The sequence below is a fragment of the Poecile atricapillus genome, chromosome W (assembly GCF_030490865.1).
Source record: "Poecile atricapillus isolate bPoeAtr1 chromosome W, bPoeAtr1.hap1, whole genome shotgun sequence".
NCBI lineage: Eukaryota > Metazoa > Chordata > Aves > Passeriformes > Paridae > Poecile > Poecile atricapillus.
Genome location: NC_081288.1, coordinates 84,124,917 through 84,151,882, shown reverse-complemented (window position 1 = coordinate 84,151,882; position 26,966 = coordinate 84,124,917). Strand labels below are relative to the sequence as shown.

Genomic DNA, 26,966 nt, shown 5'->3' with positions numbered 1-26,966 from the left:
CGCAGCGCGCCCGTATTGGAAACCCAAATCGCCCTGGGATTTTGGAGATAATTACAAACTGGCCTGAAGGTGAAAACTTTGGTCTCACTGATGAAGAGGAGCAGGAACAAGTGACACGGGCTGAAGAAGCTCCACCGTATAACCAGCTTCCAGCAGAAGAAACACGCTACGCTCTGTTCACTGATGGTTCCTGTCGCATCGTAGGGATGAACCGGAAGTGGAAAGCAGCCGTATGGAGCCCCACACGACAGGTCGCAGAGGCCACTGAAGGAGAAGGTGGATCAAGCCAACTTGCTGAACTCAAAGCTGTTCAACTGGCCCTGGACATTGCTGAAAGAGAGAGGTGGCCAAAGCTCTACCTCTACACAGATTCATGGATGGTAGCCAACGCTCTGTGGGGATGGTTGGAAAGGTGGAAAAAGGCCAACTGGCAACGCAGAGGAAAGCCAATCTGGGCTGCTGATGAGTGGAAAGACATCGCCACCAGGGTAGAGAAACTGTCTGTGAAGGTCCGTCATGTAGATGCCCATGTCCCCAAGAGTAGGGCTAATGAAGAGCACCGAAACAATGAGCAGGTGGATCAGGCTGCAAAGATAGAGGTGTCAAAGACAGACTTAGATTGGCAACACAAGGGAGAGTTGTTCCTAGCTCGATGGGCTCATGACGCCTCAGGTCATCAGGGTAGAGATGCCACCTATAAGTGGGCACGAGACCGAGGGGTGGATCTAACCATGGACAGTATTTCTCAGGTTATCCATGACTGTGAGACGTGTGCCACGATCAAGCAGGCCAAGCGGTTGAAGCCCCTCTGGTACGGTGGGCGGTGGTCCAGATACAAGTATGGGGAGGCCTGGCAGATTGACTACATCACACTGCCCCAAACCCGCCAAGGCAAGCGCTACGTGCTCACCATGGTAGAAGCCACCACTGGATGGTTGGAAACCTACCCTGTGCCTCATGCCACTGCCCGGAACACCATCCTGGGACTTGAAAAGCAGGTCCTTTGGAGGCATGGCACCCCTGAGAGGATTGAGTCAGACAATGGGACTCATTTCAAGAACAGCCTTATAAACAGCTGGGCTAGGGAACATGGCATTGAGTGGGTGTATCATATCCCCTACCATGCACCCGCTGCTGGAAAAGTTGAACGGTGCAATGGCCTGCTTAAAACCAGCTTGAAGGCACTGGGCGGGGGAACTTTCAAGAACTGGGAGATTAATTTAGCAAAAGCCACATGGTTAGTGAACACCCGAGGTTCCACTAACCGAGCAGGCCCTGCCCAATCTGAGCCCTTTAGAACGACAGATGGAGATAAGGTTCCAGTGGTACATATGAGAGGTATGCTGGGAAAAACTGTTTGGGTTAATTCTGCCTCCAGCAAAGACAATCCAATCCGTGGGGTTGTCTTTGCTCAAGGACCGGGTTGCACTTGGTGGGTGATGCAAAAAGATGGAGAGACCCGGTGCATACCTCAAGGGGACCTGGTTTTAGGGTGAACTACCCATGACACTGTGCTTGTATCTGTATCTGCATGTACATATGTATATAGTTAAAGTAGTATGTGTTAGTGTATAATTTAAAGGTTTAATATTTGATGTAACATTTTGGTATGGGAAAAAATTCGGGGTGGATAGTGTTGAGGGTTAGGTGGGAATTTTTACCCATTATGTGCTGGGAAACCTAACTACCGGTACTTAAGGGTGCTCACAAAGACAAAGAGTAGCCGGGCCCAGGGTGGCGGGGAAGGGGGCAGAAAAAGGAGGGTGGGGACAGTTTTTAGCTGGCTTTTTTCCTGGGCTTCGGAAAAGAAGGACGTTCGTGCGCTGGGTCGCGGAGCTGCTTCTTCTCCTTCTCCCCTCTTGGTTGGTGGCCTCGCACCCGCTGTCCTGCCAGGCATCGCCGTGGAGCTGCTGATACACCTCATCCACCAGCCCAGGATCGCAGCTCGTCCCTGCTGTCCCAGCTGACTGTTTCCTCGGAGCCCTGCAGGAGCACCGGGACTGACTGCCCGAGGGGTTTGTGAAAACAAAGCCTCTCCTCCATCCCGTCTCAGCCGAGAAAGCTGTCCCGGGGTCCCTGGTTCTGTTTTCTTGTTATTGCTGTAGTTATTGTTTGTTTGTTTACCCGGTTATACTAGTAAAGAACTGTTATTCCTATCCCCAGATCTCTGCCTGAAAGCCCCTTGATTTCAAAATTATAATAATTCGGAGGGAGGGGGTCTACATTCTTTCATCCCAAGGGAGGCTCCTGCTCTCCCTAGCAAACACCTGTCTTCTAAAACCAAGACAACCTACATTCCTGCCCTTGAACAAGCACGAGGTTGTTACCATCAACTCAAGCCAATGTGGGTGTATGTTGTGGAGTGCCCTGGTCCCAAAGCAGAAAGGGGTCCACAGCTTAGTTGTCGCTCTATTGGGAATGGCGAGAAGAATGACACAGACTCTCTTGTGAGTTGAACAGGAGAGTTCTTCCTTTTCTGGTTTATTACCTCAGATCGTCTTTTATAGACCGATTAGTGAAAGTACAGAAAAGTAAAACTCTTATTGGTTAGTAAACTAACACATCACCATCATTAGTCAGTGGTGTCCACCACCCCTCGACCTTCTCTTGCAAGAAAACAAGAAACTTAAAAACAGCACCTGCAAGGCTGTCTTCTATCTCTGAGGATTGTTTTAATTCTTCCTTATGATTTCCCAGGCCACTTTCTCAGGCAAGACTGAGAAAGTTATGCAGCCTGCTATTCCACAGGCACTGTGCTCCCTGCTTCATAGTTAGCATCCATAATTCCCCCTTTTCCTTTTAAAATTAAAAAGCAGTGTTTGTAATCTCCTGCTGGGCCCTTGCAGGAAAGAGAACAAACACAGCACAAGAGGTTTCCATTCAGTTATCAACAGAACTTTGAATGGACACTGATTTAGAATGATCAGGGAGATTTTCTGGTTTATATTACTGAATCTTTGATGTCTAAGGATTGTTTTCCTTGCAAGGACCTGATGGTTGACTCTAATACAACTAGTTCAGTGAACTAACACACACAGCAAATAAAACATTGTTAGTCTGCTCAAAACTGACAGTCTAACTTGTCGTCAGGGAAGAATGCTCACTCTCTGCTTGTAGAAGGACCATCTGAATGATGATCAGTATCTTGATCATCATCCAAGGGTCGCCTGTTGGCTGCTTTCTGCCCTTGGTGTCGCAGATCAGGGCGAATGCACCTCACAGCTATCCACCGTATCGCAGCATCTGTGGAAACACATGCATACCCACGACCCCAAGTGATGAGCTCACACGGGCCTTGCCACTTGTAAGTGGTTAGGTCTCTTACCCAAACTTTTGCTCGAGGCAGGTGTGTCTCGCCTGAGGACTGCAACGAAAGAAAATGATTCAAAATGATAGGATTATCAGAATTCTTTTCCACTGTGAGATGATAGATTGTATATAGAGCTTTCTCCAACCGACTGTGTGGAGTTTCTCCAGTCATTCCCGTTTTTTGTTTTTCCAGAACACACTTTAGGGTACCATGAGGGCATTCAACAATAGCTTACCATTACATACTTTTTGAAAATTAATAATTTTTGGCTTAGAGTCCAAATAAATGAAACTCAGAGAAAAGTCCATCAGCTGAAGATGTTCTTCAACATCACCAGATGTCTTTTTGAATCACTCCTTGAAGGCGATGGAGTTTAATGTGACTGCTTGGACCTGCTGATAATAAAACACAAGCATACTTTCTTTTTTAAATTAACGAACCAGTTAAACTTCATTGTTGTTAGTCAGTTAAAATTTAGATTTGATAATTCTTTTTCCAAGCTTCTACTACTTTCAAAATATTCATGCATTGAGAATACTAAAACAAAGCAAAAATCCCCCAAATTTCTTGGGATGAATGACTATCACCATTTCTCATGTTATTTATAAAACAAACCCAGCAGATATCAAATATGCACTACCTATATGTATATTTTGCAATTTAGACAAGTGTTTTTTAACAAAACATGAGAATTCAAATTTCAAACCTGGTAGAGATTAACACTCAGATCTAAACCTAATGAAACTTTACTTAATTCTATTATGCAATATTTATAAATAATTTACAGATTAGCTAACAATACAACTTACAATTCTTTTAATTTTTCATTGCCTAAGTAAAATCCCTTTTTTTTTGTTGACCATTGCATTGTCACCTCAAATATGATTTGTATTATTATTCTATTGTCGTGAAAATTGTTTCTGAAGGACTTGTAGAGTTCACATGGCTGTGGTCAAAAGCTTTTTGACTTTCTGTAGTCAGTGAAGTAACCAGTGAAGCTATCTGCGGTGTAGACATGGTTGCTTCGTCAGGCTGTTGTTTGTAAGGTTCTGCAGCTGTGTTGCTGAGCGGTTTGAAGTTTGCAGGTTTTGAGCAAAGCTGACTCCATTGTAAAGTTGCAGTTCCTGCTATTTGCTGAAACTCCTGCTCAGCTGCTGTTGCTGTGTCCAGCGGTGGTTGCCATGGCAACACTGGCACATGCGCGGGCCCCACGGATGGGAGTGGTGGGTCTGAAAGCCCATCTCCCCCTGCCGCGCCAGAGGGCTGCTGCGGGGAATGCTGTGCTATCCCTCGCGGTGCAGGAGAGCGGGGCGCAGGGAGTGCGGGAGGGTCGAAGGACACCATCGACAGTGAAGGCCCTCCCGTGCCCGCTTGCGGCGGCGCTGGCGGTGCCGGTGAAGGCGCTGCGGAGGGCACAGACGGAGACGGGTGGTCCCAGTTCACCTGCCGCCTCTCTGTTGATGAAGCTTGCGCGCCCAACTCTGCAGGTGACGGATACTTGAACTCTCGGGGAGAGGGAGATTTTGTGGGCACAGACTGTTTCTGCCCAGGGCCAAAGTCCTCCGAGGGTCCAGGCAGAGCTGAGGGAGCGCTACGCTGCTCGTCCTTGGTCCCACCCTCCAGCCTCTCTTCATATACAGAAGAGGCACCCCTGGCATCCGAATCCTCCATCCCGGCATCACGGTCCCCAGACTGTCACTGCTCCAACGCTTTAAAAAGCACACCCCAGGTGGCCGCCAGGCTGCACACGCTGGTATCTCCTTCAGTTAACTCAGACCATATGCGGTCTCCCACCGACAGCCAAACTTTGAGATCAAAGGCATTATTGACAGTCACACTAAAACCCTGCGCTTTTGCCCACTGGAACAAAGCGCACATAGCATCTTCGGAAATATCGAGTCCCCTGCGTGGCAAGGCATTCTGCCACTCAGAGAAGACAAGTTGATCATCAGTTGAACTTTGGCTCCTCATCGTGAGAACTGTCTATCTTGACGGCCTGCAAATGCAATGATGCAAATGCAGTGGCTTAACCTGGGACTTTAAGCTCTAGTTTCATCAAGATAAGTCATTCCAGGCCCCCTCACGGGCAGGCCCCTGCTATCCCGTGGTCTGAAAGACCAGCTCCCTCCAGGAGAGCGCGGGAGATATTTGCTTACCCCTCTGTGGAGGAAGCAGGTGGCATGTCGTCCGTCGGCTGCACTGAACGTCAGGGTCCACAGCTTAGTTGTTGCTCTATTGGGAATGGCGAGAAGAATGACACAGACTCTCTTGTGAGTTGAACAGGAGAGTTCTTCCTTTTCTGTTTTATTACCTCAGATCTTCTTTTATAGACCGATACGTGAAAGTACAGTAAACTCTTATTGGTTAGTAAACTAACACATCACCATCATTAGTCAGTGGTGTACACTACCCCTCGACCTTCTCTTGTAAGAAAACAAGAAACTTAAAAACAGCACCTGCAAGGCTGTCTTCTATCTCTGAGGATTGTTTTAATTCCTCCTTATGATTTTCCAGGCCACTTTCTCAGGTGAGACTGAGAAAGTTATGCAGCCTGCTATTCCACAGGCACTGTGCTCCCTGCTTCATAGTTAGCATCCATACTTAGTCACCATGACTAAGTAGTTTTATCTTAAGGAACAGATCTCCAAGGAGGAGGCCTTTTGGAGGACTGGCCTTCCTCCACAGGCTGCTATCTGGAGATAATGGTTCTGCCTCCCCATGTTGCCAGAGCCAAGCATGATCCTCAGGTTCTTCATCCATGCATGTGTCCTGTCCTGGTGTAGCAATGATAAAGGACATGCCTAAAGAAAGGTGTATTGGGTTTGCATGGCCAAGCTTTGGTAGGGGGGGCGGAGCGGACAGGTTGAGCTACAGGGATGGCTTCTGTGAGAAGCTACCAGAAGTTTCCTCCATGTCTGCCAGAGCCAATCCCTTTTATCTCCAAAGATGTAAGTGCCACTGGTCAAGTCTAGGACAATTAGAAATGGTGGCAATGCCTCTGTGATGACATATTTAAGGAGAAGAAGGAAAAAAAGTTATGGTGCAGTTGTAATTGTGACCAGAGAAGAACAGGGAAAGAACATGTAAGAGGACCAACTCTGCAGACACCAAGGTCAGGGGAGAAGGAGGGAGAAGAGGTGCTCCAGGCACTGGAGCTGAGATTCCTCTGCAGCCCGTGGTGAAGACGATGGTGAAGTGGCTGTCCCCCTGCAGCCCATGGAGATCCACGGCGATGCAGAAATCCACCTGCAGCCTGTGGAGGTGTCCTAGTTTAGGGCAAATTTGGGAGAAAAACTCCAAATGGGGGTTTCCCCAGGGAAAGAAAAAATTCAAATGACCCCTCCCCCCCCAACTGGTCCGGGAAAGGAAAAAAATTTCCTTGGAGAGAAGTGGAAAAAGCTGTTTATTTAACAGAAATTGAATAATATTAAATAATAAAACATCTCGCTGTTCGACGGGATGGCAAATCCAGGAAGAAAAGTCCTTTTCATGTGGTGTAGCTCAGATCACTCAGGTTCTTATCAGTCCTTTCAGTGCTGGAAAGGTCCGAGGCCCAGGCCCCGGTGGGCCACAGGTGTGAGCTCCTGGGGTTTGTCTGGGTGTTCAGTCCAGAGCAGGTTTGCACAGATCCAGGAAAAAGGGAAAAAAAGGTCCAGGGAACTCCTCTGCCTCAGCTAGCTAAAACTAACTAAAAGCCAGAGAGAAGCTCTGTCCTGCAGTGTGTCCGTTCTGCAGACACCACAGTCCAGGAGCGGGATGTGGGGGAGTGATGTTTTGCTTTAACACAAACTGCGCGCTTCTTCTTCCCCCCCTCCTTCGCTCTCAGAGCCAGTCTTAAAGGTGCAGAACTTAATATATAACATAAACCAGACGATTGGGGATACCAGTATCATAAAGTCACCCCAGGATAGGAGGACACTCACACTGGAATAGGTGGCTGACTGAGAGGAGGCTGTGACCCTGTGGGATGCCTGGGGAGAGAGGACCCCATGATGGAGCAACCTGTCCTTGAAAGACTGCACCCTCTTGAAGAGTGACTCACAGTGCAGCAGTTTGTGAAAAACTGTTGCCCATGGGATGGACTCATTGGAGAAGTTCATGGAGAACTATCTCCAGTGGGAGAGATCCCATGTTGGAGCAGGAAAAGGAGTCCTTTTTCTGAGCAGCGGGGGAAATAACACCTCATGATGAACTGACCATAACCCCCATTCCCTGTCTCCCTGCACTGCTGAGGGTGGAGGTAGAGCTGGGAAGGGGGGGGGGGGGGGGAAGGTGTTTTTTTAAGGTCTGATTTTATTTCTCATTATCCTGCTTTTATTTTGTTAGTAATAAATTCAGTTACTATCTTTGAGCTTGTTTTGCCTGTGACGGTATTTACTGAGTGATCTCTCCCGATCCTTATCTCAGCTCATGAACCCTTTGTTATATTTTCTATCCCCTGTCCAGTTTTGGAAGGGACTGATAGAGAGGCTTTGGTAGGTGGCTGGCATCCAGCCAGGGTCAACTATCTACAAAATGACAAACAAAACCATTTAGTGTGGGCATCTCATTTACTTGGCAATTTACTTTTTAGCTTATTTTTTTCCACTTAGAAATTCCCAATACACTTTAAATGGTTCACTGCAAACCCATGCAGCAGTATGCCATGTTAGTACAGCAGAGATGGCAGGCAAGTGGAGCAAATGATGCTGTAGGCCAGATGTATCAGGATGTTCTTAGGTCTTCAGAAAAAAATATCTCCTGATATTTCTTGTTTTCCTGACTTTCCCTTGCTCAGCTGGGACTAACCAGATATTCCCTAGTTCAGTATAGAAGCAACACAGAAAACACAGAAACCTAGGAGAGATTTTCCTGGTAACCAAAGTAATGTTATCTAACTGTTCATGAAAACTTTCAGCTGAAATATCCCTGTTGCTAAAAGACTGAGGTGTGAGATTGTGCTAGATGTCAAGAAATTGGCTTCCCTCCTGTAGTAGGGAGACCCACAGAGCCTACCCACCAAGTATCAGTCTGTTTGGTGGGACAGATGTGTTGACCAAAAAGGACCATGCAGAAAAGGGTGAACTAATGACCTTCTTTGACTTTCTAGGAGACAGCAGAGACTTCCTGGTGGGAACAAGTCTCAGCAGCATGCAGATCATCAGCAAGGTGGCACCAAACACAACAGAGACCACCAGAAACTCTACCAAGGAGGCCAGGCCCCTCACTCCTCAAGTAGGACAGGCCACCATGGCTACAGTCAGAACCGGAGATGGCATCACAACCAGAAGCACTTGTCCAATGACAAAGAAACACACAGAAATGCCAAAGAGACTGAGAACTTGAAAATCAAGGACACCGCCATCTGTGCAGGTCACATTCCCTTGGAGATGCATCGAGGCCTGGAGGCTATGGAGAAGCAGTCTCAGCAGTACATCCAAGAGTCAGAGATCAAGCAGAAAGACAGTATTCATGAACACATTGGGGAAAGACCCAAGATCAATTTGCTTCAGTCTTCCAAAGACAGGCTGCGAAGGAGACTAAAAGAAAAGGTATTATTTCTTAGGGAAATGTTGAGTTTCCCTTTTTCCAAGAGTCTGGCTGTTGGCCATTTTCCATACAAAGGGTGGGATGGGCTCAAGAAACCTTTCCATCAATGCATCTTAATCTCCCAGTGTCAACACTTTGCTCAAAGTGTCTTCATGCTTCTTCAAGAGGCTTTTTATTGACTCAATTAAGTCTCTTAGCTTGACTTGGCTGCGGTTGTTACCAGCTTGAGTTCTTCAAAGACTGGGAGCTCTTTTCCTGCACACTCTTTGGGAAAGCTGGTTCACACGTGAGCTAATGTGGGTACACCTTCCAACTGACTCCCTTTCAGTCTGCAGAGCTCATCGACTTTGCAAAGAGGTCTAAAAAAGGCAATTTGTCTCTCTACAATTGCAGAGCTAAATCCCAAGCTTTGATTTTTGAGTTCTGAATAACTGTAGTCAGCTACTTCAGTATTGATATCCATTTATCTCAGCAATGAATTGAAATGACCTTATCTTTTCCATTTCCTTACAATAACTTAACAATAACAAAACTATTGTATGCAAGTGACAGAAGAATTACTTTTTTGAAACAATATTCAACATGAGGTTTCTGAAGAATTTGTAGATATTTCCATTTGCCCCCTGTGAAACTCAGATTCTTTCTCTTGAAAATTTTTTGTCAGACAAGAAAATGAATCTGTAAGGGTATCTCCAATGAGATTTCCAAAATAAGTAACAAAACTAACCTGAACATATATAACTCCATGGGAATACATGTTGGAAATGTGTACCTTTGAATGCATGAGCATTTACTATTTATGTATGTGGCATGAGGGGAAGGAAGAGATTTTGTTAGTTATTTTTATGTTCCTTAAAGCAATAGGAGTATAGAAGAGACTTTCAGATGATTCATTTTAATGCTGTCCCTGTGAATTTATAATCTTATAAGAAACACATCACATAAGCACCCAATCTTGGGTGGTGAGTGTGCATTGTCAATACAACTGGCCTCCTGATGGGAGTCTTGGTCAACTCCAACTGCTGTTTGGCATTGGGGTTGTCCAAAAAATTGTTGCAGTTTTGTATTATAGCATGTTTTAAGAGTTTTTCAAATGTTGGGATCATGTGACATCTTTAATCTCAATTTAAATCATTAAATAAATCACAGAATAGGCTGACTTGGAAGGTCCTACAAAGATCATTGAGTCCAACTCCTGTCCCTGTGCAGGACACCCCAAGAGTCACACCACGTGCCTGAGAGTATTGTCTAAATGCTTCTTGAACTCTGTTAGACTTGATGCTGTGACCATTTTCCTTGGGACCCTGTTCCAGTGCCCAACCACCCTCTGGGTGAAGAACCTTTCTCTAATATCCAACCTGAACTTCCTCTGACACAACTTCAGGCCATTTCCTCAGGTCCTGTCACTGCTCACTACACAGAAGAGGTCAGTGTCTGCCCCTCCTCTTCCCCTCATGAGTATATTAAAAAGCAGACATTTTCATATGATTGTTATCTGAGCATTTTACAAACATTGGTGCACTTTCAAAATAGAGACAAAAAATAAATAAATTCCATTATCACCATGTCACAGACACACAGAGAAACCACTCCAAGATGTCAAAGGCAGTCAAGGGTAGTCAGACTGACATCCTGGCTCAGGACCCTTGAGGAAATCTACCTGAGCTGAGGGGGAAGACTTTGGGATTGAATGCCATGGGAAATGGACAAACAGCATTTCTGGGACAGGATTCATTCACTTGTGGTTTTCAATGCTGAGATTATACTATTGTGTTGCTAAAAAAAACTTTGTTTTTATTATGTCTATTTATGTTTCTCCAATCCCCTTCCCCCTTTTCTGTTTGTGGAAGGACAAGGGCTGATATGTCTGTTTTTTCCTTGTGTAACAGACGCTTTGTCTTTCCCTTTTCATGGACCAGGACGAAGTCATGGTGGAAACCACCAATCCTGAAAAGAATAAAATGGACAAATTAATTGAAATTCTCAATAGCATGAGGAACAACAACAGTGACGTTGACTCCAAGCTTACCACATTCATGGAGGAGGCCCAGAACTCTACCAATTCTGAGGAAATGCTGGGGGAGATAGTCAAGACCATCTACCAGAAAGCAGTGACAGACCGCAGCTTTTCTTCCACAGCAGCCAAGCTCTGTGACAAAATGGCCCTCTTCATGGTGGAAGGAACCAAATTTCGGAGTCTGCTTCTCAACATGTTGCAGGTAATGTGATATAATTAGTTGGTTAGATACCTGCAGCATCACCCTGCCTGGTCTTAGCATGCATTTGGACAGGAGCTGAGCTGCTATCAACCTTTTGAACTCAGTTGATGAGAGGAGAACAGAAGTGTACCTGCAATTTTGTCTGTGCACATCTTTAATGGTTACCATAGATAACATGGCACTGAGGGCATTGTCAAGTTGCTCTTCATTCCCATTTCATGAGCTGTATGTGTAATTACGGTATCTCACTCCAGGGCGTATCCGTGAAATGAGTGGGTTGCTTGTGTCAGCATCCCCATGTCATTAAGAGAATTCAGAGGGTCTTACAGTGGAGGGTCTATTTCAGTACCAGAGATACCAAGTCATGTTCCCTGAGTAGGCTATTGGTTTCATCAGCTGACTGAAGGGTTCGGTCCTGGTTTCTGATTGCAACACAGACTGAAATAATTTGTGTATGTGCTAATTATTCTGAGTAACTTGTTTATTGGAATATGCAGCATTGGTTGACTGCTTATTCCAAAACCATCACTGACAATAAAACTGGGGGGGAGGTGGGGGGGGGGAAAAGTAGTAGCTCTGATAAATGGTCCATGAGCCTAACAGTTGAACTTGATTATCTTGGAGGTCTTTTCCAGCCTAGGTGATTCTATGACAATGGTGCATGATGGGGAAACAGGACTGTCCTCAGCTGCCCAGGATCTGCTGGGGGAAGTATGCTTTACAGTAGTGCCACAGTTTGCTTTCTGGGGAGGGTGTCACATGGGCCTCCATCTTTCTGCCTCTCTGAAGACAGAACATGTAGAGTTGAAACCATGAATTTCTATCCTTAATATGTGTTTCTGTTTGACTATTCCCTCACACACCCATGCCATCTGTGGGGCATATTAAGCTCTTGTTTCATTTGTCTGTGATATCCCTTGGATTCTGTGCCTAGCTGCCTGTACCTTAAGTTGGCTTTTGGGCAACACAGCAAGTGGGAAATAAGAAGCAAAATAAAATAATTAAAATGAATATTTATCATAACCAAAGATAATTCTGGAAAGTCACTGGTTGGTTTTGCTTCTCTCACTGCTCTGGGTGCATATCAAACTCAGCATCTCCCCCTGTGCTTGCTCCTTCTCCGCTATCCCCTGCAAAGCCTTTGGGCAGCACAACTATCTGTCCACTGCCTGTACCTGGTCTAGATTTTTTTCCTGATTCATTTATTTCCAAAGTAATTATACATCAGGAGGAGAAAAATTGTAGTCTGCATTAGTCTCAGATTTAACAGCAAGGGGCTAGAGGGAGCTCTAAACCCCCCATGCATCTCTCTCTTCCTATGCCAAGTAACTCTTGTGTCTTCTCCCATTTGTCTGAGTGATGCTAAGAAATCCAAAATAAAGTCCGGGAGCAATGGCCAGGGAGCAGCAGAGTGTTATCCAAAAATTGAGGATGGTGCATTACTGTGGATGCTAACTCTGAAGCAGAGAGCATGATGCCTGTGGAAATTCCCAGGCCACATAGCTTTCTCAGTCTTGCCTGGGAAAGTGGCCTGGGAATTCATAAGGAGGAATGTCGGGGTCAAGCAAGGCTGGTACCCTGGTTGGAACCAGCACGGGCGGCTATCCTCAGCCGCACGGTCCATATCCCACTGCATCAATGTGATGGATGGCGAATATGGCGATTTATTGCAGGGAAACTTAACATTTTATAGTCTGGGGTCACTGTGTTACTCCCATCTACATACGTCACACCTAAGTGCTATTGGCTAATTGCTAGAGGCCTAGCTATCCTAACAGAGGGGGGTCGGATAACTTTCCGTAACATCCCGAATTCTTCCGCATTGCCAGGCCCTAAACTACAACATATTCCCCTCTCTCTATGAATAATTAATTTGCTAAAATATAAAAGTATTGAAAATGGATAATATAAAATTGAGTTCAAAGATTAACACAAGTGAAATCATCACAACTGGTCTAATCAGGATAGACACTAGGGTGGTTAGCCATAGAGATTGATCGAACCAGGACTGGAACCAGTTTTGCTGAGCTTCTCTCTCTGTCTTTCGCTGAGACAGCCTGTCTCGTAGCTCTGCCATGGTGTCTCTCACTACTCCAGTGTGGTCAGCGTAGAAGCAGCATTCTTCTTTCAGGGTGATGCAGAGGCCTCTTTGCTGCATGAACAGAAGGTCGAGGCTTCACTTGTTTTGTAAAACAACTTCAGAGAGTGAGGAGACTGACTTTTCTAGAAAGGATATGGATTTCTCAATTTTCTGTAGATCTTCATCTACAGTCATCTGTAGCTGAGAGAGACTCTGACTCTGGGTTATCAGAGCGGAGACACCCGTGGCTGCTCCAGTTGCTCCCAAGCCAAGCAGCATTGCTATTGACAGTCCTGTCAACAGCTCTCTTTTCTGAAGGCAGCCTGCTCGCTCAAGGTACTGGTCCACTTCTTCTTTGGAGTGGTATAGGACCCTGGGGATGATAACAGCTAATACACAAAAGTCAGCAGAGGAGTTAAAGCTTTGGTATAAATGCAAGGGCTAAACTATTAGATCATGGGTTTTTAGCTTGTACCACAAGGTTGGGGCTCACTGCTTCAGGTGTTATGACTATAAACAGCACAATTACTATAAACAGTTTACCATGTAAATGACACCATGCTTACAAACTTACAGCTAAAACTTTAACGTTAAATTAACCTTCAAAGATACTTACACTACCTCTTAAAGAAAAATGCTTATATTTTATACTAACATAACAATTACTACACAGGCTAAACACTTTATCTTAAACTATTATCTAACTACTTTAACACACATGCTCTATATATATGTAGTCTAAACGTGAAAACAATTTGCTAAAAGGATAAACACACAATTACAATTTGCTTTATATATAGTTAGATGGACTCTCTACACCTCCCAAATCTTCTACAGAATTTCTCCAACACGATTCAGTCCTGGAATGTTCACTGCTCCTGTGATGTCAGCTGGCAGCTGATCGGTGACTGAGGGCTTTGATGTTCAAGTTGTTCCTCACATCTTTTTAAATCTTAAAACAGAGGATAACTGAAAAATTAATAGAAACACCATATCATAATAACAATATAAAATTTCTGTTGGCAACTGTCTGTTAGTGTTCAGACACAACTGTGTCCTGGCAGGTCCACCTCCGATCCATATCTGGAGTACTAAGGCTGTGTGATGACATCTCTGTTCACTGGATCTTGTGTGTTCATAGGCAGACAGTCTGGTCAGATGGACAGGTGACTTTTCTGAATCTGCCAACAAAACACAGACACTTCTCTCCTTGAAGTTAATGAAATACACTAATCAAATTGCTTTTAGGGAATCAATTTCCCCCGTTTTCTAAAAATTAAAAATGAGATGTATTTCTGTTCAACATTAACACAAAACCTTATATACAATTAGTAAGAACCTATAACAGTTAAAAATCAATTAATATGAAGGTACTGTTAATTATTAAAACACTGCACCAGCATCCCATAGTTAATAAACAAACAAAACCAAAAATCATCAGTGAAGGATTGGATTATCATCTCCGGAAATGATTCTCCAAGCTCACTTTAAAATTGATCCAGCTGTCATATTAATAGGGTCAAATTGTTGAGTTAAAAAGCAACTCAAATACTGATTTAGGACAGAAAACATCTGGATCTGCTAGCAAACATTCTGTCCAGGTAAAGTTAAGACTTGGCCAGGGCCTTAGACTTTAAACTGGAAAGATGTCTCTTAATATATTTTTAAAACAAGATTTTCAATAGAAACAGCTATGAGATGCTTACAGTACAGCAAACTGTTAAAATGCATTTGTACAAAGCAAATAATCAGAAGCCTTAGGTACCAGACTAATTAAATCATTCAGCAGTTGGTTTAATTTGAAGCCTCTTCAATGGCAGCTGATCTTCAGCAATGGTACATCTTTTTAAAATTCTGGAAACACTAAAAAATAAAAAAGTTATAGCAAACAAAACTGCAAAAATTGCAACAACTCAATGGAACTCTTAATAAAGTCTAGGGTGTCACAAACTGTATTTACTTCTATCCACAAGCAGGTGTTCATCTGTTTCAGTTGTGGCTATCTTCATATCTCTAGGAAAACAATTATATTTTGCAATTTAAACAAGTGTTTCCAATAAAACATAAAACAATTCAAATTAAACAACATTTAAACTTAACAATAATTATTTATAACAAAAGGAAATAATAAACTTAACTTTAAGAGAATATGCAAGTTATACAAATTAACTTAAAAACATTTAAGCTAATGGTAACATGGATTCACTATAAAAATTATAAGAATGTAACAAATATACCACAATTCTATGTCATCTAGCTTTGAGAATAACCCACAATAACTGCAAATGTTGCTAAAAACACTCATTCACAACAAGAATTTGCCTAGTATATGCTCAAATTAGCTAAGACTCCAAAGTGCAGCCTTTCTAAAAAAAAGCCACAACACAGGATTGGGTAAGTTGTCATTTAGCTTTTGCAGCACTTCTCAAAAACATCAAGTCCAATTTTTAAACTAAAATCCAAAATCCAAAATCCAAATTAATATATATGCAGTTATATGTGTTTTATATAACAAAAGAACTCACATTAAAATTACCTTATTAAAATTGTCAAAAACCCAGCAAATTGGTAATATATGATTAACATAATTTTGAAATTACTGAAAAAAAACAAGAATCTTTTAAGTTTCTTGGGATACAGAAATACAACATTTAAACCTTTTAATCTATTTTTAAAGGCACTTCATTCAATAAAAACTTATTTTTAAATCTCAATTTTAATTACAACAATTTGCTAATTTATAAGCAATTTACAAAGCTTCTAATTTTTAAATTGTCTAATTAAAACTCTCTCTTTTTCTTATCCTTCTCAAAAATGTCCAGCTTTCTGTTGTTCTTCTTTTGTTTTGTTGTTTTACTTTCCGCTGTTTCATTGAAGTAACTGTTACTTGTTTCACCGGTGGTTGCCATGGCGACAGCATACTGCCGTGTGTTTTCCTGAACTGGGCCGTGCCGGGCTACTTTTTAAATCTGAGAAAAACTCTGAAAACTCCAACTGCATAAACTCATAATTACTTAAAACACAAAATTAACTCCAAAAGGGTACATAAACACCTTTTAAAAACTCAGTAAATTATGGCTTTGTAACAAACTCGGTATTGTCCCGCCGCTTCTCAGAGAGGGAGTGGGGGGGGTGTGTGTGTGTGTGTGTGTGAACCGCTCGTGTCTCGGTTAGAGTCAAAACTGGTCGGTTACTTCCTGTTTGCCATGCCTTTTCTTGGGCCCCGGCCTCGCTACCACCCCCGTGGGCAGGCTGTTCCCTCCCCCCTGGTTCCACTCCGCCTCCATCCCACCTTTCCTTCCACCTTCTGCTCCCCCCTCTCTCCTCTCCTGCATTCCAATCCCTGTGCCTCCTGCGTCTTATCTCTTTCACATTCCTTATCTTTCTTCTTCATATTCTTTTTCTTTCCCATCCCCCGACCACGTTCTTCTTTCTTTGTTAGAGATATTTTTCCCGCGCTACAACTTCTTTTTCTGTGCCATCCTTATGTCTTTGGGGGGATGCTTTCTTCTTATTTTTTCTGCCACACCTCTGGCTATTTCTATTAACTTTTTCCAAAAATCTTCTGCTCTTTGCTGTTTCTCTGAGAGCAGATAAGAATTTAGGGACCGAGGGGACTCCCGGCCCCCCTCCCAGCTCAGTTGAGCTTCTCCCGTCTGGGGGCTGTAAAAGCTCTAACCCTGAATTTCAGGGTATCCAGCATACAGTTCCTTGTTGTTCCCCAAATCTCTTTGGCAAGCATTTTAGTACATCTGTCCCACACCTTAGGGTGGATAAACCTTACAAGCCGATTTACGACTTCAACAACCCAAAGCCTTGTAATAACAAGCAAATTAGGTTTACAACTTAATTAATTTACAACTTACAATCTAACCTTTTTCGATGATTTCATCATCCTTCTGGGCCCAGGCTCTCCCGTCAAGAATAGACTCACTATCTTGACCGCTGTTCCTTGACTCAGGGTATCCTTGCTTTCTTCTTGTCCCACTTTTCTTCCTCCCGGGTTTCTGGCACCATATGTCGGGGTCAAGCAAGGCTGGTACCCTGGTTGGAACCAGCACGGGCGGCTATCCTCAGCCGCGCGGTCCATATCCCACTGCATCAATGTGATGGATGGCGAATATGGCGATTTATTGCAGGGAAACTTAACATTTTATAGTCTGGGGTCACTGTGTTACTCCCATCTACATACGTCACACCTAAGTGCTATTGGCTAATTGCTAGAGGCCTAGCTATCCTAACAGAAGGGGGTCGGATAACTTTCCGTAACATCCCGAATTCTTCCGCATCGCCAGGCCCTAAAATACAACAGAGGAATTAAAACAATCCTCAGAGATAGAAAGCAGCCTTGCAGGTGCTGTTTGTCTGTTCCTTGTTTTCTTGCAAGAGAAAGTTGAGGGGTGGTGAACCCCACTGACCAATGATGGTGATGTGTTAGTTTACTAACCAATAAGAGTTTTCTTTTCTGTACTTTTCACATATCGGTCTATAAAAAAGACCTGAGGTAATAAACGAAGGAGAAACTTCTCCAGTTCGACTCCACGAGAGAGTCTGTGTCATTCTTCTCGCCATTCCCAATAGAGCGACAGGTTATGAAGGACTCTTCAAACTTACTTTCTTCTCTTGCCCCAGCATTTCCACCCCTACCACCAGACCCAATAGACTGACTTATACTGCAGCATCGTGTGCAATAATTAATGGCTTCATATTCAGCTCTTCATAGCATGAATGGAGGATAAATAATATGCCTCATATTTACAGAGACTCTCAAAGTGCTTATCAGGAACATGTAGCTGGTCACGGTATGATGACAGAATGATGTTCTGTCCTGGTTCTGGCCAGGACAGGGTTAATTTTTGCAGTAGCCAGGAGGAGCGTGGCCAGGGCCCTGAGGTTATTTTATACCACCTCATGCCATACACAGGGAGTGGAGTAGATGGGTCCCTTCCAGTTGGGCTGGTGTCAGAGTGAATGGTCAGGGTAGCGCTGGGTTCAATATGGTAAGCATTTGCATGTGAATCATTCACCTATCTTTTACACTCTGTTATTAATATTGTTGTTGTTACAGTTTGTTTCTTACATCATTGCTGTTTGTAATATACTGTTCTTAACTTGTAATCTTTACCTTTTGTGCTTCCAATTCTCCTCTCCAGCCTGCCATATGGGGAGAGGAGGGAGTGAGTGAGTGGCACTGGTTTGGAGTGTTTCAATGGGAACACTAAATTGGGGAATACCATTCCTAAACCATGACAGCCTTATTTGGTGCCCAATATGGTGCTCAAAGGGTTGAGATAACAACAGATTTGCCCAGAGTGGGTTGGAACCAAATTTGATCTAAGCATTTGTTGTATTAGGTACAGAGCCAATGGTCACAACGTTGCTTGGTTTGTTCACATGATTGTGGTACCTAACACTGTATATACTCCAGTATATTTGTAGTGGTTTAGATTTGTCAATTCCGTTTCCTGGCTAATGCACCAAATAAATGTCATGGTTTTAAAGCAGTAACTAAAAAATTACTAGAAAACTTACTTATTTCTTGCAGCGAGATATGGATTAGAACAAGAGCAAAACAGGCTTAAAACTTAAAAGGAATAAGGAAAGTTTATTAACAAAACTACAAGAATAAGAAAACTAAAATAAAACTTCCAGAAAACCCTTTTTTTCCCCACTACCCAGCCATTCTTTTGTTTACATGACAACATAGAGACAAAAAACTTTGGAACTTTGGTGTTTAAAACAGTCCCAATTCCTGCTAGAGTCTTTTCATCAGTCTTTGTAGAGAAACAGAAGCTTTCTTCTGCTAATCTATGGAGTTTTTCACAAGAAAACTATTTCTGTTATAGCTTTCTATTTCTCTGATGCCAGCTGCCCGGAAATCTGTCATCAGATTTTTTTCTCCCATTTCACATCACTCTGAGGTGTGTTATGGGCCATGAGTCTAGGGATGTTATTTTTAAGGATGAGTTATTCAAAGGCAAAAGTTCTCTTCATCTGTCTCTGTGAGCTTCCCTGGAAACAGAAGTTTTCTCATTTCCTCTCAAGGCCTCAAATCTTCAACTATTACTTCTCCTCACTCTGTTCCAGCACCTCACTGTATCACAATTATTCCACCTTTTGCTCAAAATCCACACTTTGAACACTCTATTCCTCCCAATATACTCTGTCATGAATTAAAGGAGTTTTTTCAGGACACTATTCATCTCCATAACTTTAACAGAAAAATATTTCAGCTTAATTAAAGCATCTCCTTATTCTCTACCTCTTCTGAAGCTTAATTATTTTCTTTACTTTCTCTAATAGTTTATAAAGTCTCTTTACATGTTGATTACTCTTTTTTTCTTTCTCTGGAAAAAAAGGATTAATCTGCAAGTCTCATCTGAGTAATGAAAAGGTTAAAATCTTGCCCAAGCTTTGTAGATAGTTCTGTGATCTCTGCCGGAGCAGCAGCTGGAGCTGTCTGCGATGGAAGATTCTTCATGGCTGCTCTGGAGAGTGTGGTCACTGTCTCAGCCTGCCACAGGTCAAGAGCTTTTTTCTTTCTTTACTCGACAGTCTCTGGTGAATTCCGTCACGGCAAGAACTGCAGCCGAGCCAGGGACCGGCCTGGCCCGGCCAGAGCCCAGGGCAAGCCTCACAGGCCCCATCTTCAGGCCGGGAGCTGCAGCAGGCCCAGCCCAGCCCCTGCCCGGGCCGCATGGCCTGGGCAGGGGACGGGAAGCCAGCTAAAGCTCAGTTACCTTTCACAGCCAGAAAACAAAGAGACAAAGAAATTCTCAGGCTTAGGTCTTAAGGTGGTGTTCACAGGTTAATCTCACTTTTCAATGGTCAAAACTGCTGTCAATTCTTAGAAATGGCCAGTAGTTGGCTGGGAGAAAAACTCCCACCAGCCTCCAGTAGTTTTAACTTTTTTAGGTGTTTCTCTTTGTTTTCTTAAATGCCAATCTATCACAATATTCAACATTTGGCTCCTCATGATGATCCTTTTCAGAGCAGGGAGAGGGATTGGAATTGCTCTGTTGCTGTACTGTGTGATATCAGCTTATGACATAACATCAAGGGCAATGAGTGCTATTTGGGATGTGTATTCAGTGTTGCTCTCCGGCCCTCTCCTGCACTATCTCTGAGAAATTCATTAATAATTGTACCCAGTCTGTAGGGAGAACAAGGGAGGGTGATTTTCTCCAGTATTTCACCTCCTTTTCCTCCTTCAGGCATGTTACAACAGCTTTTGAGAATTTTGAATTCCCTTTGGATGTTAAGGAAAGCATGTTCTTGTTGCTTAGTCTACCAGGTCTCCTCAGAACAGTCAACACCATGTTTAGAGTTACAAAAAAGATTTCTAGGAAGGTCATTCAGAGATCTGCAGCAAGGGCAGACAGTCGTGAGTGGCATGGAAAGTGGGGGAAAATGGACCAGTTTTTGGAGAAATTCTCTGCTCTAATGGTTTGGAAGTTCACCCCTGAACATCTACAGGACTCTGATAAAATGACAGAATATTTGCAAGGAAAAGGCTGTGGCAGTTCAAGAGGTGCAAAGTTATTGCAATGTGTTTGACCCAGGGTACTCTTTACTGGAAAAGGTTTGACACTAGACAGCACACTCAGGGGGAGGAGGAAAGCTGACCAACAGGCACAGTGGCCACTCAAACTGCAGCTGAACCAGAGGAACAACCTGTGCTGGTAGCAGTTGCCCCCATACAAAAGAAGAAATCCAAGACCAAATCAGTTTTCTTAGTGAGAGGTGATTATTGGAAAACCACTCAGACTATTCACTGAGTCTTCACAGAAGTACAGAGAACGTCATTAATTTCTATCTTTAGCACACTTTTATAGGATCCGACAGGGTCCACGGGCTTAGCAAGCTACTATTGGTTAATACATATTGTTTTACATTCTTTTTCCAGTACACAATACCATTATTTTTTTTTATTCTCGCTGTTCCAGGAGAGTTTCAAGGACAGTGCCTTTAATATTGTCGCCTGGATTGAAAGCTGGCTTGTGCAGACAGGCTTTTACTAAAATATCATGCCCTCCTTCTGTTAAAATATTCACTACAATTCCCCCTTTCTCTTTTTGCACAAGCCAGGCTTTGGATGTGATTCGTTCTACACTTCTATGGATACAGGATAACATACAGCTTACAATAACTATCTCTATTAATACTATAAGAAAAATGCATTTCTCTTCTAATATAAGATATTTTAACTACTTAGTAATACTTTAACTGGTTAACTAACTTCTAATGGGGTCATCAGCTTCTTTCAGGGCGTGTAACCTGTTTTGCAGCTGTTTTATTTGTTCATGGATAGAGACTGAGTGTTTAGAAAGACTAATACAACACATTCTTTCAAATCTTAAAACAGAGAACAACTGAAAAAAAATTGGTAGACATATCATCATGATGACAACATAAAATTTCTGTTGGCAAACTGTCTGTGTAGTTTTCAGACACAACTGTGTCCTGGCAGCTCCACTTCTGATCTTGTTTGGAGTACTAAGGCTGTATGATGACTTCTCCGTTTACTGGTTCTCATCATTTTCAGAGGCAGACAGTCTGGTCAGATGAATAGGTGACCTTTTTGAACCTGTCAACAAAACATAGGCACTTCTCCCCTTGAAGTTAATGAACTATTTTGGCATAGCTGTGGTACAATTAATTGTAAATTCAGATTATATGATCTTTCTAAATTTTTGATGTAAATATTTCATTATTTAAAATGAATTGTGATCTAAATTTCTAATGCACATATTACACTAATCAAATGCTTTTAGGGCATCAATTCCTTTTGTTTTTAAAAATGAGATGTACTTCCATCATGTACATCAATATCAACACAAAACCATACACACAATGAATAAAAAACCTATAGCAGTTAGAAATCAGTCAGACAACAAACATTATTAATATGTGATATAAAATTACTATTAACTACTAAAACACTGCACCAGCATCCCATAGTCTACAAACAAACAACAAAATCAGTGAAGGATTGGATAACCACCTCTGGAAATGATTCTCCAAGCCCACTTCAAAACTGATCCAGCTGTCATATTAATAGGGTCAAATTGCCAAGTCAAAAGTGACTCAAATACTGATTTGGTGCAGAAAACATCTGGATCTGTTGGCAAACATTCTATCCAGGTAAAGTCAAGGCTTGGCCAGGGCCTTAGGCTTTAAACTGGAAAGATGTTTCTTAACTCATTTTCAAAACATGGTTCTTAATAATAGCATCTATGAGATGCTTAAAGCACAGCAAAATGTTAAAATGCATTTGTACAAAGCAAATGATCAGAACTCTTAGGTAACAGACTAATTAAACCATTTAGCAGTTGGTTTAATCTGAAGTTTCGTGGCAGCTGACTTTCAGCAATGATACATTTTCTTGGAATTCTGGAAGCACTGAAAAATAAGAAAGCTACACTAGAGTAGGCAAAAGCAAGTCTTCTTAAACAAGGAAAGGACTAAAAAACAAAAAAACTCTGTATAGGAACAGCTATATAACTTGTTTACCAAGATGCATCTGTAGTTAAAAAACAAGAAGATCTCAAATGACACGTGTCTAAAAGGTAATTACACAAAGATATGTTAAAATATATAAGAAGCTGGCTGTAAATACAACAGTGACACTCTATAAATAATACACATCATAAAATCCATAAATTTACATTATACAATGAATATGTCAGCAGTAAGTGTTTGAGGAAATCAAGATAATATTTTTAGAACATTCATGTCTTAATGACCAAAAATGAAATAAGGTAAAAAACTTCTAAATTTCCTAGCAAATAACAGTCACTATTCTTTTGTGTTACCTATAAAAAACAAAAACTGCAGATTGCAACAAACAATAGAACTCCCAATGAAATCAAGGGTGTCACAGACTGCATTACCCTCTATCCACAAGCAGGTGTTCATCAATGTTCTATTACAGCTGTTTTAGTCATAGTCATCTTTATCTCTCTAGGAAAATAACTATACTTTGCAGTTTAAGCAAGTGTCTTCAACAAAACGTGAAACAATCTAAATTAAGCAATATTTAAACCTGGTAAATATTAATTATGACAGAAGGAAATAACAAAACTTAACCTTAAAAGAATACCAAAGTTATAAAACTTAACTTAAAAACACCCAAACTTAAACATAGGGAAACTTAACTTTGCTTAATTCTATTAACACTTAATCTATATCAAATGGAAGCATAACTTAATCTTACTCTATTATTACAAAAAGGGCAACTGAAAGTTTGGTATATACTTTTTGAACACAATATAACAGTAACATGGATTCACCATAGAGATTATAAGGATGCAACAAGCACATCACAATTCCATGTCATCTGGTTTTGAAAATAACTCATAATAACTGCAGATGTTACTGAAAATACTTATTCATAGTAGGAATTGCTTGGTATATGCTTAAATTGGTTAGGATTTTTAAAGTGCAGTTTTACTAGAGAGAAACCACAACAACACAGGATTTGGCAAGTTGCCATTCAGCTTTTGTAGCACTTTTCAAAAACATTAAGTCCAATCTTTAATTAAAATCTGAAGTCCAAATTGGTATATATGCTGTTATACATGTTTTTTATAGCAAAAAGACTCACATTGAAATTACCTTATTAAAATTGTGGAAAAAACAAACAAATGGGTAATATATGGTTAACTTAACTTTGTCTTGTACAGTGAAGTTCTCCTAATTAATTATTTTTTAAACCATAAATATCTTCTGTAAATAACATTAATTAAAAGGTCATTTTATTAGTAGCTATAAATCATTCAATATTTTAACATTAGGTTTTAAAATTAATTATTGAAAGGTAACTTTTTACTTCTGTTGATATTTATTTCAAACATTTTTAAAAAAGGTTTTTTTTAATTTTTTAAAGAATCGTAATAATTTCTCTAGTAAAACTCTAAAAAACTGCAACTACCTAAACTCATAATTACTTAAGACACAAAATTAACTCCAAAAGGGTATATAAAGACATTTTAAGAAAACAATGAATCATGACTTTTTAACAAACTGGGTACTATCCCGGTGCTTTTTCTGCAGTGCCTGTGCCATGGGGGTGCCTTTGTTCTCTGCGCAGGCTTCAGTGCTCCCCCCATGCCCCCTTGGTTCAGTGGAAACCAATCTAAATCTGGCTTCTCTTCTTCCAGGGTAGTAGAGTTGGAACTTAAATAAGACTGTAGTGTTAAAAGTGTCTCCAAAGGTGGAGCAGATGGTTCAGGACGTATCATATCCTGCCGTTGCTGAAGAGATTCTGCTTGCTGTCTCAGCGTTTGCTGCACAGCTGCTTTCTCTTGATGACGCTGAGCTCCACTTGTACTTAATGACTGCTCAATATGAGCTTGCAGTTGTTGCACAAGTTTCTCTATTTGTTGTTGCCACTCTAATAGATCTTTTTTCGATGCATCATTACAATTTACTGATTCTTCTCCTGCTGGTGGTCCCCCATCTTCTGAATGCATCGACAAGTCATCGTCTGGGAGGAGAGGGACGTCTCGCAGTTTTCCCCACTGAACAGTAGATGGCAGCTTGCACTCTGGGGCTCTTATTTACGCTGATGTTCGAGGCTCCGCCTGGCTGGGGCTGGCACCATCTCCTTCCAGAGACGCCATCATTTCTACAGCCACATTTGGTGGGGTAACTTCCGGCCTGGGCTCCCCTGGCGTGGACCCACCCGCCCCAGCACTTTCCTGGTTATTTTAAAAGTTCTGAGACGGAGCTACATTGCTTCCCCATGAGCTCCTTCACTGGCTGAACGTGCCCAACTCCAAAGAAAGCACCCAGACGGCTGATTGACGTGGCAGGAGGTAACTGCAACATGTCCCTCTCGGGACCGAGAGATAGAGCGTCTTTGCTTTTCCCCGTGATAGCTTTTCCCCACAACTGATCTCCTATATCTTTCCATTCTTCTGCTGCAAAAAGCAGCAACAGGACCTGAAGGCACCCGCGCCTATTGTCTCTAGCCCATAAAACGAGCTTTTCAAGGTCTTTATCCTTGACTGCCTCTCCTCGTTTAACGATAATGCTTAGAAGCAGTATCCGTGCTGCCGCAAATTCAACGTCCATGCTAGCAGCCCTGCAGGCGGGGGAAGGGTTGCGACTCCTTCTCCCTGGGTGCCAAAGCATACGTAACTTTGGTCTTCATCCCAGGCCCCTCCATCCTGGTTTTCCCCAGCTTAGGCTCGTTTCCATGTCTCACCACATGCGAACCCACCACCCAGATCTGATCCACTTCCATGTCTTCCCGCTGCTCAGACCTGCCAAACTCCCTCTGCTCGCAAAGAGTTCCTGTTCAGAGCACCAGGTATTGGAAAACCACTCAGACTATTCACTGAGTCTTCACAGAAGTATAGAGAATGTCATTAATTTCTATCTTTAGCACACTTTTATAGGATCCGACAGGGTCCATGAGCTTAGCAAGCTACTATTGGTTAATACATATTGTTTTACATTCTTTTTCCAGTACACAATACCATTATTTTTTTTTATTCTCGCTGTTCCAGGAGAGTTTCAAGGACACTGCCTTTAATATTGTCGCCTAGATTGAAAGCTGGCTTGTGCAGACAGGCTTTTATTAAAATATCATGCCCTTGTTCCGCTGAAATATTCTCTACAGGTGATGAGGAAGTAGACCCACGATTGGAAATTAGAGGGCAGTGAAGCCAAGCAGCTGGGATCCTGTGGAGGCTAGCTTTAGAGCAAGCTGCAGGCCCCATGGCCTGCCAGCCCTGCCTGAGAAGCTAGCCTGGGAATTTCATGGGAGGATTCAAAACAATCCTCAAAGACAGAAAACAGCCTGCAGGTGCTGTTTGTCTGTTCCCGTGTTTTCCTTGCAGGAGAGGGTCAGGGGGGTGGTGAACCCCACTGACCAATGATGGTAATGTAGCACTTTACTAACCAATAAGAGTTTCCTTTCTGTACTTTCTATGAACTAGTCTATATAACATGACTGAAGCAATAAACTAGAGATTCTCTCTTGTTCTGACTCCCTTGAGAGTCCGTGTCGTTCTTCCTGCCGTTCCCAATTAGAACGACAGGATCCCTGTCCTAGTATGTGGGAATTGGGAAGAAGACAGAAATTCTTAGCCTCTGAAAGTGATTCCTGTCAAGCATAAGGGAAAGGTATCCTTCCAAGGATGATCTACCAGTGTACCCAGGCAAGTGGAACACCATGCAGAAAGGTATCCAGCACCTGAGAGAATTAGCTGTGCTGGGGGTATTCTATGAGGATTCAAATAATGAGTAGTCCTCTTGTTGCCAGAATGTTTTTTGCTTTTTTATATTCTCTATATTCTTTACATATATATTCTAGCTCTACTGTTGTACAGTTATATAGTTCCTAGCTAGCCCCAGTACTTTTCCCTACCCTGATAGGCAGAAAGACAAAACACATCCCAGACTCCAAGTGGAGGGCCCAAGGCCCCAGTCCTATCTTGGTTCTTCCTGGGAACCAAGGTTAAACCCAGCTCTTCAAGACACATTTTCATAACATTTAGTTTCTACCTGAGGGGGGAGGATTTAAGAAGGGGTTGAATCAGGAGGAATAACCTCACCACTTATGTCTCTAATTGAGTATTTTTGTCATTTATGCTAATTTGCTAAACTTATAAAACTGTCTTTACCCCATGCGGGGATGGGCATTTAGGCATTTTCCATATCTGCCCCTTGGAGGCCTCAAATAAACACCAGCCTTTATATTACCTCCTATACTGATATTATCTCGAAAGTGTGTTGTTTCATTTCTAGGTTCTTTAGGGCATCCATTTATAGATCCAGATGAAGTCCAGTGTACACAATCCATGTGGAGGAAGTTTGC

The 26,966-nt window shown here is 42.4% G+C and overlaps 1 protein-coding gene across 1 annotated transcript in view; it reads left to right on the top strand.

Annotated features, from left to right (window-relative positions):
• LOC131592498 (CBP80/20-dependent translation initiation factor-like) overlaps positions 1-26,966 on the top strand; it is a 565,386-nt gene that overhangs the window by 331,239 nt on the left and 207,181 nt on the right. The window contains exons 10-11 of the mRNA XM_058864047.1: positions 8,400-8,841; positions 10,729-11,058. Of these exons, the coding sequence (XP_058720030.1) occupies positions 8,400-8,841; positions 10,729-11,058 (772 nt within the window). The remainder of the gene's footprint in view (positions 1-8,399; positions 8,842-10,728; positions 11,059-26,966) is intronic.